Source organism: Chiloscyllium plagiosum, unplaced genomic scaffold, assembly GCF_037043375.1.
Source record: "Chiloscyllium plagiosum isolate Xiang-an unplaced genomic scaffold, Cpla_swu_hap1 HiC_scaffold_21, whole genome shotgun sequence".
Classification (NCBI taxonomy): Eukaryota; Metazoa; Chordata; class Chondrichthyes; order Orectolobiformes; family Hemiscylliidae; genus Chiloscyllium; species Chiloscyllium plagiosum.
Window position 1 is genome coordinate 44,985,925 of NW_028270159.1, and position 13,672 is coordinate 44,999,596.

The following is a 13,672-nucleotide window of genomic DNA, read 5'->3' on the forward strand; positions in this document are numbered from 1 at the left end:
CTGCGTGAAAAGGTTGCCCCTTAGGTCTCTTTTATATCTTTTCCCTCTTATCCTAAACCTATGCCCTCTAGTTCTGGACTTCCCCACCTCAGGGAAAAGACTTTGTCTATTTATCTTATCCGTGCCCCTCATGATTTAATAAACCTCTATAAGGCCACCCCTCAGCCTCTGACACTCCAGGGAAAATAGCCCCAGCCTATTCAGCCTTTCCCTATAGCTCAGATCCTCCAACCCTGGCAACATCCTTGTAAATCTTTCTGAACACTTTCAAGTTTCACAACATCCTTCCGAGAGGAAGGAGATCTGAATTGCACGCAATATTCCAACAGTGGCCTAACCAATGTCCTGTACAGCTGCAACATGACCTTCCAACTCCTGTACTCAATACTCTGACCAATGAAGGAAAGCATATCAAATTCCTTCTTCACTATCCTATCTACCTGCGACTCCACTTTCAAGGAGCTATAAACCTGCACTCCAAGGTCTCTTTGTTCAGTAACAGTCCCTAGGCCCATACCATTAATGTATAAGTCCTGCTAAGATTTGCTTTCCCAAAATGCAGCACCTCACATTTATCTAAATTAAACTCCATCTACCACTCCTCAGCCCATTGGCTCATCTGATCAAGATCCCATTGTAATCTGAGGTAACCTTCTTCATTGTCCACTACACCTCCAATTTTGGTGTCATCTGCAAATTTACTAACTATACCTCTAATGCTCACATCTAAATCATTTATGTAAATTATGAAAAACAGTGGACCCAGCACTGATCCTTGTGGTACTCCAAAGGTCACATGCCTCCAGTCTGAAAAACAACCCTTTACCACCACCCCCTATCTTTTACCTTTGAGCCAGTTCTGTATCCAAATGGTTAGTTCTCCCTGTATTCCATGAGATCTAACTTTGCTAACCAGTCTGCCATGGGGAACCTTGTCGAACGTTTTTCTCAAGTCCATATAGATCATGTCCACCACTCTGCCCTCATCAATCCTCTTTGTTATTTCTTCAAAAAAACTCAATCAAGTTTGTGAGACATGACTTCCCCCACATAAAGCCATACTGACTATCCCTCATTGGTCCCTGCCTTTCCAAATACATGTAAATCCTGCTCCTCGGGATTCCCACCAACAACCTGCCCATCACCAATGTCAGGCACACCGATCCATAGTTCCCTGATGTTGCCTTACCACCTTTCTTAAATAGTGGCACCACATTAGCCAGCCTCAGCAAGGGACCCAGTCATCACTTCCCTAACTTCCCACAGAGTTCTAGGGTACATCTGATCAGGTCCTGGGGATTTATCCACTTTTATGCGTTTCAAGACATCCAGCACTTCCTCCTCTGTAACAATGGACATTTTTAAAGCTGTCACAATTTTTTCCCTATAGTCTATATCTTCCATGCTCTTCTGCACAGTAAACACTGATGCAAAATACACCAGGGAGGCTATGAATGTCTGCTCAAGAGTTCCTGCTCCATAGCTTTGTCACTTGGAAACAGGTGCGAATGACAATATGAACCATTCAATCAAAGTTGATTAATGCATTTTATACCTTGTAGATTTTCTTTGGAAACTAGAAACGAGAGTGGATCTTTCAGCCTCTAGAATCTGCCCTGTCATTCAATTAGATCCTGACTGATCTATACCCAATTTCATTTATGTTCAATTCAATCATATGCTTGGATTCCTTTACCTAATAAATCTAGGGCCCACCCCCCACCCCCCTTGCGACACAGTGGTAGTATCCGTACCCCGGACTGGGAGGCTGTGTACAAGTCTCACCTGCTCCAGAGGTACGTAATAACATCTTTGAACAGGTTGATCAAGAAAATAGGTTAAATCAAAAAATCTTTACAAAACAATCTCTCGAAGTTTTCAATTGAACCAACCGCAACAGTATTTTTGGGAGAATGCTCTGATTATCTGGAGCCTTTATTAGATTCGTCTGGATTACAGGTAGTTAGATCAGCAAAGAACACCTCAGGCAAAGATGAATTGACTATAGAAGATGCTATAGTGTATCCAGTAGAGGTCTTGTAGTGCAGTGTGTAGCATCCAGAACTAATTCCCAAGTCAATCGCAACTGGCCTAACTCTGAATGAAGATGATGTTCCATGGTCCTGGACTCCACATCTAACAGGACATTTTACCATTTGAGCTGAATGGACCCAATTATAGCCTATGTTTTAATCAACCTGCTCAGTGATATTATTACACACATATGGAACTGGTGGGACTTGAACCCAGGGTATCCTTGGACCTAGTTATAATTATTAGCATCCCAATTAGATCAACCTTCAAACCTCTCATTTCTAACCAATACAAAGGAGTTATTGGCCCTTATAATTAAATCATTTAAGTTCCTCTATCATTGTGGTGGATATATCATTCTGTGGTGGCAGTATGCTATATTTTACCCAGAGAGCCCAGGTTAGTTGACAGCTATGGTCAATGATCATAGGGAATCCAATGTTCATTCCACCACATGGTTCATGAGAAAATCCATCCAAACTTATCACCTGTCATTGGCATATATTAGAAGGCTTTGCAGGTGGTCAGCTGGTTGGCTTCAATGTTCTATTGTGAATGTACCTTTCTTAGTCATTAAGTTTCAGAGTGGGACTTGAACGTGGAGCTTCTGATTCAGATATAGGGATGCTACACACTGCACTGCAAGACCCCCACTAGATGCACTACAGAGTCTTCTAAAGTCAAGTCATCTTTCCTGAGGTGTGTTTTCCTGATTTAACTACCTGTAACCCAGATGGATCGAATAAAGGCTCCAGATAACCAAAGCATCCCTTCCACACTTTACATTCTAAAGCCCTTGAGATAAAAGCAAACTTTTTCTTTTTAAAAACTGCTGTGTAAATTTTGGCAATTAACATTAGATTTCGATTCCCTACAGTGTGGAAACAGGCCCTTCGGCCCAACAAGGCCACACCGATACTCCGAAGTGTAACCCACCTATTCCCCTGCCCCATTATTCTATATTTAAGCCTGACTAATGCACTTAACCTGCACATTCCTGAACACAATTCACCTAAGCTGCACATTTTTGGATTGTGGGAGGAAACCCATGCAGACACGGGGAGAGTGTGCAAACTCCACACAGACAGTTGCCCGAGGCTGGAATCAAACCTGGGTCCCTGGGGCTGTGAGGCAGCAGTGTTAACCACTGAGCCACCATGCTGAATGGTCACAAACAGCCGAAAACAGAACTGAAATCATGACAGAAAAAAAATGTGTTTATCAAGACGTAGAAATACAGAAAATAGGACCAGGAGTCGGCCGTTTGGCCCTTTGACTCTAATCTGTCATTCGATAGGATCATCGCTGATTATCCAACTCCTTCCCTGTTCCCAATTTCTTGACATACACTTCGATCCCTTTAACCCTAGAGCAGTAGGCACAGGGTCACTAGAATGGAATGGGAAATCAATTTCTCTGGATCAAGTTCATCTTACACAGAATGTGCTAATATCTTAATTGCTGAAGCTTGCTAATGGCTAGCTAATGGTTAATATAGTCAACAAGGTAGCTTGTGACAGGAGGGCAGAGTCTGAACACATACACAGGTAGACTGAATGGATCCACTCGATACATTGCCTTCAAACACTTCTAAGTAAAACTGCACAAATATGAGGGGTGAATGATTAAGTAATACCTGGATGAACAGCTTCGATGTACCATGTCAGAACTCCATAAACAGTAGCATCCACGATGAGCATGACCATGGAGAGCAGAAGGTTGAAATCATCTCCTTCTACTGGTGACTGGTTCAAGGTGTGCCACTGGATTCCAACACCTGCCACCTCATAGAGAGCAAAATATTTCGAACCAAGCCCGAATGCAGTTGTGGACATGAGGGACTGAAAGACCAAAGAACAGATTTAGTGCTTAATACTTCTTATTTTCTGTTAGCATTAAAGTGTTTGATTAAGAGTGTGTGAATATATCTACATTTTAGTTATGAAACATCGTGATAACACTGCACACAGTTCTTACTGACGGAATACAGACATCCTATAGTTTTGAGAAACTTGAGAAGAATGTTTCTAGGAAAGTGCATTTTAAACATCTGTGTGGTATCTTTTTTTTCTGTCTGTGACAATTCTTGTGACACAAAACTGATTGCTTCTCTTCCTCACCACTGCCCACCCCGCCCCCCACACCTATCCGCTCTTGTCCTCCTCCCAGCACTACACCAGGGTCATTGTGCAGTTTAGTACCAGCTCTTCAAAATGTTTGTATGTAGGTGAATGCATTTAATAGAAATCTCTAGGGTTGTGTTACGCCTAGTTCTGTAGTGACCAGAGTCCAACATGTCTTGAGAGTAGGGCTGCTTTATAGAGTCACAGAGATGTACAGCATGGAAACAGACCCTTCGGTCCAACCTGTCCATGCTGACATGATATCCCAACCCATTCTAGTCCCACCTGCCAGCACCTGGCCCATATCCCTCCAAACCCTTCCTATTCATATACCCATTCAAATGTCTCTTAAATGTCGCAATTGTACCAGCCTCCACCACATCCTCTGGCAGCTATTTCCATACACGTATCACCCTCTGCGTGAAAATGTTGCCCCTTTAGGTCTCTTTTATATCTATCCCCTCTCACCCTAAACCTATGCCCTCTAGTTCTGGACTCCCCCACCCCAGGGAAAAGACTTTATCTATTTATCCCTCATAATTTTGTAAACCTCGAAAAGATCACCCCTCAGCCTCCGACGCTCCAGGGAAAACAGCCCCAGGCTGTTCAGCCTCTCCCTGTAGCTCAGATCCTCCAACCCTGGCAACATCCTTGTAAATCTTTTCTGAACCCTTTCAAGTTCCACAACATCTTTCCAATAGGAAGGATACCAGAATTGCACTCAATATTCCAACAGTGGCCTAACCAATGTCCTGTACAGCCGCAACAGGACCTCCCAACCCCTGTACTCAATACTCCGACCAATAAAGGAAAGCATACCAAATGCCTTCTTCACTATCCTATCTACCTGCGACTCTACTTTCAAGGAGCTATGAACCTGCACTCCAAGGTCTCTGTTCAGCAACACTCCCTAGGACCTAACTATTAAATGTATAAGTTCTGCTAAGATTTGCTTTCCCAAAATGCATCACCTCGCATTTATCTGAATTAAACTCCATCTGCCGCTTCTCAGCCCATTGGCCCATCTGGTCCAGATCCTGTTGTAATCTGAGGTAACCCTCTTCGCTGTCCACTACACCACCAATTTTGGTGTCATCTGCAAACTTACTAACTGTACCTCTTATGCTCGCATCCAAATCATTTACGTAAATGACAAAAAGTAGAGGGCCCAGCACAAATGGACAACCATTTCCATAATCTCCCTTGTGCTTCCAGGATCCAACTGCAGAAATGAAAATATGCATAATATGCATGAAGGTTGACCTCAATTGGACCACATTACAGATTCCCTTTCCTTGCCTCCCTTTTCATTGACTTAATAAAGGGCATCGGTGTAAAATAGTCACCAAGAAATCAATATGGAATTCAGAGAAACAGTGACACTCTAAAAGCAGCAATAATGTGGAAGATGTTACTATAGGGAACAGTAGAAGCAAATGAAATAAATGCTTTAAAGGGAAAGCTGGACAAGTATTTAAGGGAGAAGGGAATAAATGGATACAGTAGTTGAGAGAAAAGTCAGAGGAGGCTCAAGGGGAGCAGAAACATGTTGAAAATGAAGATAATGTAATATGGTTGTGCCAAGTGGTCGGTTTCTGTTCCGCATATTCTAGGTAATTAGACGCAATATTGAGCGATTCCAGACAAATTTGTCCTGCTGTTCACTATACAGGAAATGTATCCACAGAGACACATCCAAATCCATTACTTTGATGTGTCTGCAAATGCAGCACAATAAAAAAAGCAGACAAGGGAGGAGAGGTTAAATTGTGGCCATGCATATTACACTGCCCTCATTTTCAACATGAGCATAACTTCCCTACTTTGTAGAAATAAAGTCGAGTGTTTGGTTAGGATGGCCTTGTGAACCTGCAGTGACTGGCGTGTTTATCTTCGAAGACCTTGTTGCCTCTCTACTCACCCTAGACCTGCACCTTCCAAGTAATGTGACCTTCATATTCTTCCTACCAAAACATACAACCACACATTTATCTGTGTAGAACTTAATTTGACAATTATGCAAATGTGTTAACATATCCCTGTTACGCATTGCATTATTTAGTTTGTCCAATAGATCCTTTGTATAAATTTCAAACGCAGTCATCTGACTGCTCATCTCATGCCATGCTGACCTATTCGATCTCTCTGGTAAATACTGTAAAATAAGTATTTAACACATCGGCCATCTCTTTATTACTGGGATATTGTCTTGTCTATCCCTCCAAGATCCTATTCCTGTCATAGCCTTACATTTTTTATTGATGCGTTTTTAAAATATTTCACTATTTTACGTTCATAATTCAATTTTATAATTCCTCTTTGCTTGCCTAATTGACTTGGGTTTTTATTTCTCCCATTATCTCTTTGAATTCATTCTTATTATGTACTCCTCTACAACTATAAAATTAATACACGACTCTTCCCTAACCCTCAATTGTTCCCTGAGGTCTTTATTCATCCATGAAGTCTTCCTGCTGTTTTGTTTCTCTGCTCCCTCCTAGTGAAACAGAATTCTCCTGCACTCGGATTTCTATTATTATTATTCTACTTTAGTGTTTGCCGATTTTACTTTCACAAGTTGTTTTTTCAGCCTGTCAAAACCTATTTTACTCCAAGCTATTAACTTAATTTTCATCTTCCTCTCATCATTATAAAGGGGACAGCATGGTGTAGTGGTAATGTCAATGGACTCGTCATTCAAAAGCCCAAGCTCATGTTTCTGGGCTTGAGTCCCAGATGGTGAAATTTTAACTCAATAAATTTGGAATTAAAATGTGAGCCTAATTGTATTCAGTAACCACTGTCAACTGTTGTAAAGATCAATTTGGATCACTAATACCCTTTAGGGAAGGAAATCCTACCTGGTCTAGCCCACATGTGACTCCAGACCCACAATAATGTGTTTTGCTCCTATGGGTGTGTCTTAAGGGGCCCAAAGAAGCCACTACAACAGTATGGGAATCAAGGATTATGGCGAAAGGGCAGGAAATTATATGTGAGAAGTTTTGGATCAGCAATGACCCCCTTAGTGAATGGCAGAGCAGGCCAGAGGGGTGAGACAACTTACTCCTGTTCCTATTTCTTATGGTCTTAAACTGTGATGTGGAGGTGCCGGTATTGGACTGGGGTGGACAAAGTCAGAAGTCACATGACACCAGGTTGTCATCCAACAGGTTTATTTGAAATTGTAAGCCTTCAGAGTGTAGGCCCTTCATGAGGTGAAGTCGCCACATCGGATGCAGAGGATGCAATAGATGATGTGTGTGGAGGTGCAGGTGAATTTGTGGCGGATATGGAAGTTTCCTTTGGGGCCTTGGAAGGAGGTGGGGGGGAGGTGTGGGCGCAAGTCTTGCACCTCCTGCGGTTGCAGGGGAAGGTGCCGGGAGTGGAGGTTGGGTTGGTGGGGGGTGTGGATCCACAATATAGAAGATGTGGCCTCCTCTATATTGGGGAGACAGGCTGCCTACTTGCGGAGCGTTTCAGAGAACACCTCTGGGACACCCGGACCAACCAACCCAACCATCCTGTGGCTCAACACTTCAACTCCCCCTCCCACTCCACCAAGGATATGCAGGTCCTTGGACTCCTCCATCGCCAGACCACAACAACACGACGGTTGGAGGAAGAGCACCTCATCTTCCGCCTAGGAACCCTCCAACCACAAGGGATGAACTCGGATTTCACCAGTTTCCTCATTTCCCCTCCCCCCACCTTGCCTCATTCAAATCCATCGAACTCAGCACCGCCTTCCTAACCTGCAATCTTCTTCCTGATCTCTCCGCCCCCACCCCAGTCTGACCTATCACCCTCACCTTGACCTCTTTCCACCTATCGTATTTCCAATGCCCCTCCCCCAAGTCCCTCCTCCCTACCTTTTATCTTAGCCTGCTGGACACACTTTCCTCATTCCTGAAGAAGGGCTTATGTCCGAAACGTCGATTCTCCTGTTCCCTGGATGCTGCCTGACCTGCTGCACTGTTCCAGCAACACATTTTCAGATTTGAATATAAAACACTTACCTCGTGAATGAAGGCTGAATAGGAGCGGAGGTGGACATAGGGACTGCTGGCTAAGAGAACTAACATATTGAGGCAGTGGCTAAACCCAAAACACGACACGTGCAGTGTCTCCCACCTGTCCTCCTCCTTGAACCAAAAAAACTCTGTCTAAAGGGCTGGTAAGGGAAGGTTGTTTTTTTTTCTTTATCACTCTTGGTAGTTTAGAGCAGAGGGGATGGAGGTTAGGGCATCCCAGATGGTACATTGCCTCCTGGGTGCCAGGGTCAGGGTTGTCTCGGATTGAGTCTACAGGATTCTTAAGGGGGAGGGTGAGCAGCCAGAAGTTGTGGTACACATCGGTACCAATGATACAGCTAGGAAAGGGGATGAGGACCTGAAAAGTGAATATAGGGAGTTAGGTTGGAAGTTAAAAGGCAGGACGAGCAGAGCAGTAATCTCAGGATTGCTACTGGTGCCATGGGCTAGTGAGGCTAGGAACAGACAGCGAGTGCAACTGAATATGTGGCTGCAGGGCTAGTGTAGGAAGGCGGGCTTCAGATATGTGATTCATTTTGGAAGGTCAAATTCGAATGCAGATTACAGTGTTAAAGGCAGGATTCTTGGTAGTGTGGAGGAACAGAGGGATCTTGGGGTCCACGTCCATAGATCCCTCAAAGTTGCCACCCAAGTTGACAGGGTTGTTAAGAAGACATATGGCGTGTTGGCTTTCATTAGCAGGGGGATTGAATTTAAAAATTGAGAGGTTATGTTGCATCTCTATAAAACCCTAGATAGATCACACTTGGAATATTGTGTTCGGTTCTGGTTGCATCATTATAGGAAGGATGTGGAAGCTTTAGAGAGGGTGCAGAGGAGATTTAGCAGAATGCTGCCTGGACTGGAGGACAGGTCTTATAAATAAAGTTTGAGGGAGTTGGGGCTTTTCTCATTGGAGCGAAGAAAGATGAGAGGTGACTTGATAGAGGTGTACAGGATGATGAGAGGCATAGATAGAGTGGATAGCCAGAGACTTTTTCCCAGGGCAGAAATGGCTATCACAAGGGTGCATATTTTCAAGATGATTGGAGGAAGGTTTAGGAGAGATGTTGGAGGTTGGTTCTATACACAGAGAGTGGCGGGTGCATGGAATGCATGGCCAGTGGTGGTAGTAGAGTCAGATACAACAGGGATATTTAAGGGACACTTGGATAAGCACAAGGATGACAGTAAATGAAGGGTACATAGGTTAGTTTGATCTTAAGAGTAGGATAAAAGTTTGGCACAACATCGAGAGCCGAAGGGCCTGTATTGTGCTGTACTGTTCTATATTCTGTTGGACTATAACCGATCTTAAACCAGAGAGGCAAGTGAGCACCCTAACCCTAACTAGAAATGACCACAGCAAATGTAGCCCTGTCAACTTTGCAAAGTCCTCCTTACCAACATCTGGGAGATTGAGCAAAACTTGGGAGAGCTGTCTAGTCATAATTACACAAATATGTTGCAGGAAATATCCCAGAAACTCAGCATGGGATATCTTGTCCAAACAGCAGAGGTGGCACAGTGGCTTAAGTCAGAAAGGAGTCTGTCCTTAACATTGATTCTGGGCCCCAGGGGAACAGATCAAACATGGAAAAGGAAACCTCCTGCCCCTCACACCATCCCTCAGCTGATGAAACAGCACTCCGCCTTGTTGACACCATGTGGAGGTAGCACTGAGGGTGAAATCAATGCCTACTCTGTATGATTTCCATGTTCACCACCAATAGTGGCTCAGCAGCAGAACTACAGAGCGAGTGGCTCGAGTCCGAAAGGACATAGGTAAAGTCTGCAGCAGGTGGTGAGGGAACTAATAAGAAAGGAAAGACATACCTGATCTCCACCTCACTAATCTACCTGTAGTAAGTCTTTGACAGCAGTGGTAAAAGTGGCCACCACTCAGTCCTTTGAGACAAAGTCCCGCCTTCAAATTGAAAATACTTTACATTGCGTTGTGTGGCAATATTGTCAGGTAAAATGGAAGACTTCAAACAGATCTAGCCACTGAACATTCATGAGGCGCTAGGGCTTATCAATAGCAGCATCTTCCTCTAACACAATCTGCAACCTCATCGCGCAGCATATACCCCACTCTACCATAATCATCAAGCCAGGAGATCAACCTTAGTTCACTAAAGCATACAAATGGTCATGCCGCGAGCACACCCAAAAACGGATTGTCAATCCAGAGAAGCTACAACACAGCAGGAACTGTGTGCCAAAAAAAGAGGAGAAACAGCCCAGGGCTAAATGATCCCACACCAACAGGGCAGCACGGTGGCTCAGTGGTTAGCACTGCTGCCTCTCAGCACCAGGGACCAGTGTTCAATTCTAGCCTCATATGACTGTCTGTGTGGAGTTCACACATTCTTCCCGTGTCTGCCTGTGTTTTGAAGGGTGCTCCAATTTTTCTCGCACAGTCCAAAGATGTGCAAGTTAGGGTGGATTGGCCATGCTAAATTGCCCATAGTGGCCAGGGATGTACAGGCTAGTTGGATTAATCATAGTTAACGTGGGGATATAGGGTTGGGGTGGGTCTGGGTGGGATGTTCTTTGGAGGTTTGCGTAGACCCAATGGACTGAATGATCTCTATCTGCACTGTAGGGATTCTAACAGAACAGATCTAACTCACAACCAGTTGGTAATGGTCGTTGGTTGGATAAATGAACAATCAAAAGCAAGTCCAGGCTCTGCAGATTTCCCCAACGGCCATGGAGAGCCCAGAACATCAGTGCAAAAGACACGACTGGGGTATTTGCATCAACCTTCAGCCGGAAGTGCCAAGTGGTTGATCAATGGCTGACTACCTTCTGAGGACCCCAGCATCACAGATATCATTCTTCAACCAATTCAATTCAATGCCTGTGATATCAAGAAGTGGCTGAAGACACTGCAAGGTATAAAGGTCACGACAATATTCTGGCGATTCTATTGAAGACTTGTGTTCTAGAACTGGCCGGGTCCCTGACCACGCTGTTCCAGTACAGCTACAACAGTGGCATTTATCAACAGTGTGAAAAATTGCCCAGGTATGTCCTATAAGCAAAAAGCAGGACACATGCAATCTGGCTACATTCCTGATGAAGAGCTTATGCTCAAAACGTCGACCCTCCTGCTCCTCGGATGCTGCCTGACCTGCTGTGGATTTCCAGCGCCACACTTTTTGACTCTGATCTCCAGCATCTACAGTCCTCACTTTCTCCCAACTGCTGCTCTGCCTGTCCACACTCAATCATCAGTAAAGTGATCAAAGGGGTCGTTGATAATGCTACCCAGTGGAGCCCACAAAGGTCTGGCAGCATACAGAGTTCATGTTTCGAGTCCAGCAACTCTTCTTCAGAATCTTTGTCACAATGTCACTCAGTTTGGATTCCAACATGAAAACTCAACTCCTAATCTCCTGTATCTAGCAGAATTTCGCTGGTGTTCAGCACCATTCTGGTCTCCTTAGATACTGAGATGGTCTGTGCCCATATGCAGCAAGGACTAAGCAACATTCAAAATTGGGCTGATAAGTGGTAAATGTCCTTCATGCCTCTGAAGTGGTAGGCAATGATCACCTTCAACAAGAGAAAATCTAACTGTCACTCCTTGGCGCTCAATGGCATCACCATTACTGAATCCCACCACGATCAACAGTTTATGGGTTACCATTGATGGTATTTGAACTGAACTAGTCATATTAATATTGTGACTACAAAAGCAGGTTAGGAGACAGAGAATGTGGTAGTTAGTAACTCACCTCCTGACTCCCCCAAGTCTTTCCATAAGACACTAGCCAAGCATGTGAGAATACTCCCCATTTAAGTGCAGCTCCAACAATACCCAAAAAAACTCAAAACCATGCAGGTCAAAGCGGCTCACTTGACTGGCCCACTGACCACCATATTCAACATTTACACCCTTCATCAATGGAACATAGTGGTGGTAGTGTCTACATTCTATAAGGTACACTGCATTAACTCACCATGGCTCTTCAAACAGCCCCTGTCAAACCTATGACTACTATTACCTAGAAAGACAAGGGCAGTGGTGCATGAGGATACAATCATCTGCAAATTCCCTTCCGAGTCACATGTAATCCTGACTTCGAACTACATTGCTGCTCTTTCACTGTGTCAACATTCTACAACCCTCTTCATAATATCACTGTGGGAGTCTGTACAGACCAAGGACTACAGCAGTTCAGGAAGGCAACTCATCACTACCTCTTCCAGGGCAATGAGAACTAGGCAATAAATGTTGACCTAGTCAGCAATACAAATATGTTATGGACACTATTGCCAAAGTATTCCCTGACCTTTCCTTCTGAACTCTGCTTTGGTCCACTCCACCCCCCCACCACAATAAATGGATTCAGTAGCATTTTTTTTATTTTTTGATTTTTGACAGATTGGGTTAGAAAGCAGTCCCATAACTTTGATTCCCCTTTCTCTTTATCTACCTCATCTGTCCAATTAATTTCAGAGGGATTTGCAATTTCCCAGGATTCTTTGTTTTGTTACACTATTCTGATTTTTCTGCATAATTTTCCCCTTTCTCTATTAGGTTATCTGTAGACTACACCTATTAATGTGATAGATTCTTTATCTCATCCATAACAATTCAACATAGTAATTTTGTGCCATCATTCCCCCTGCCATTATGTTACCCCAAATAAGTCTACCTACTTCACCTCCTTCCCCAATATTTCTCTATAGGTTACACCCTGCAAGGTTTACTTCCAAGACTTGATTTTGCAATGGCTCTCTCTCAGAAATCCCTATTATATCTGCTTCCGTCCAACTCATGATTGCCATCAGTTCCCTGTTTTAGTATGCATGCTGTGAACTACTGTATAGATATTTTCCTTCATTCTAGAATTGAGTACACACCGAAGAACGTTATGAATCATGATATTCTTTCTTAATATACATACCGCAATGCACTTCTCAAATGCTGTGATCCTATCATGGGCTACCTCCTCACGGATAGCCACATACATGTATGGAACGTAGCTGAGGAAATAAATGATCCCACCGCATGCTGAGGCTAGCTTTGCCTTGGAGTAGACCACAGAGATCAGGAAACTGTTAAGAGACGAAGGAAGAAGTCAGTGCCATGAAAGTTATAAGACCAGTTTTCCATTTCATCAGAGGGGAACATTGGGTTTAACTTGTCCCAATATGTCACTAAGATGCTGTGCAGTATTTGTAACAAGGAAATGTCCACTAAGTGATATCAAATTGTGTGGCAAAGTCTACGGCACAGTGATAATGTCACTGGACTAATCAATACAGAGGCCCAGTCTAATGCTTTGGAGACACAGGTTCAAATCCCTCTGGTAACTGGTGGAATTTAGATTCTGGAATACAAAACTAGTCTCAGTAATTGTAGTTAAAATCTCTTCTGGATCATTAACACCCATTTCGGGAAGGAAATATCCATCCTAACTTAGTCTAGCTACACATCTCCAGATACACAGCAATGTAGTTGAC

General features: G+C 43.7%; 1 protein-coding gene across 4 annotated transcripts in view; it reads right to left on the reverse strand.

Annotated features, from left to right (window-relative positions):
• Positions 1-13,672, reverse strand: part of abca2 (ATP binding cassette subfamily A member 2) — a 559,549-nt gene that overhangs the window by 156,044 nt on the left and 389,833 nt on the right. For all 4 annotated transcript variants that reach the window (XM_087998533.1, XM_087998535.1, XM_087998534.1 and 1 more), the window contains exons 18-19: positions 13,114-13,264; positions 3,671-3,875 (exon numbers count right to left, since the gene is read on the reverse strand). In XM_087998533.1, coding sequence (XP_087854659.1) covers positions 3,671-3,875; positions 13,114-13,264 — 356 coding nt within the window. The remainder of the gene's footprint in view (positions 1-3,670; positions 3,876-13,113; positions 13,265-13,672) is intronic.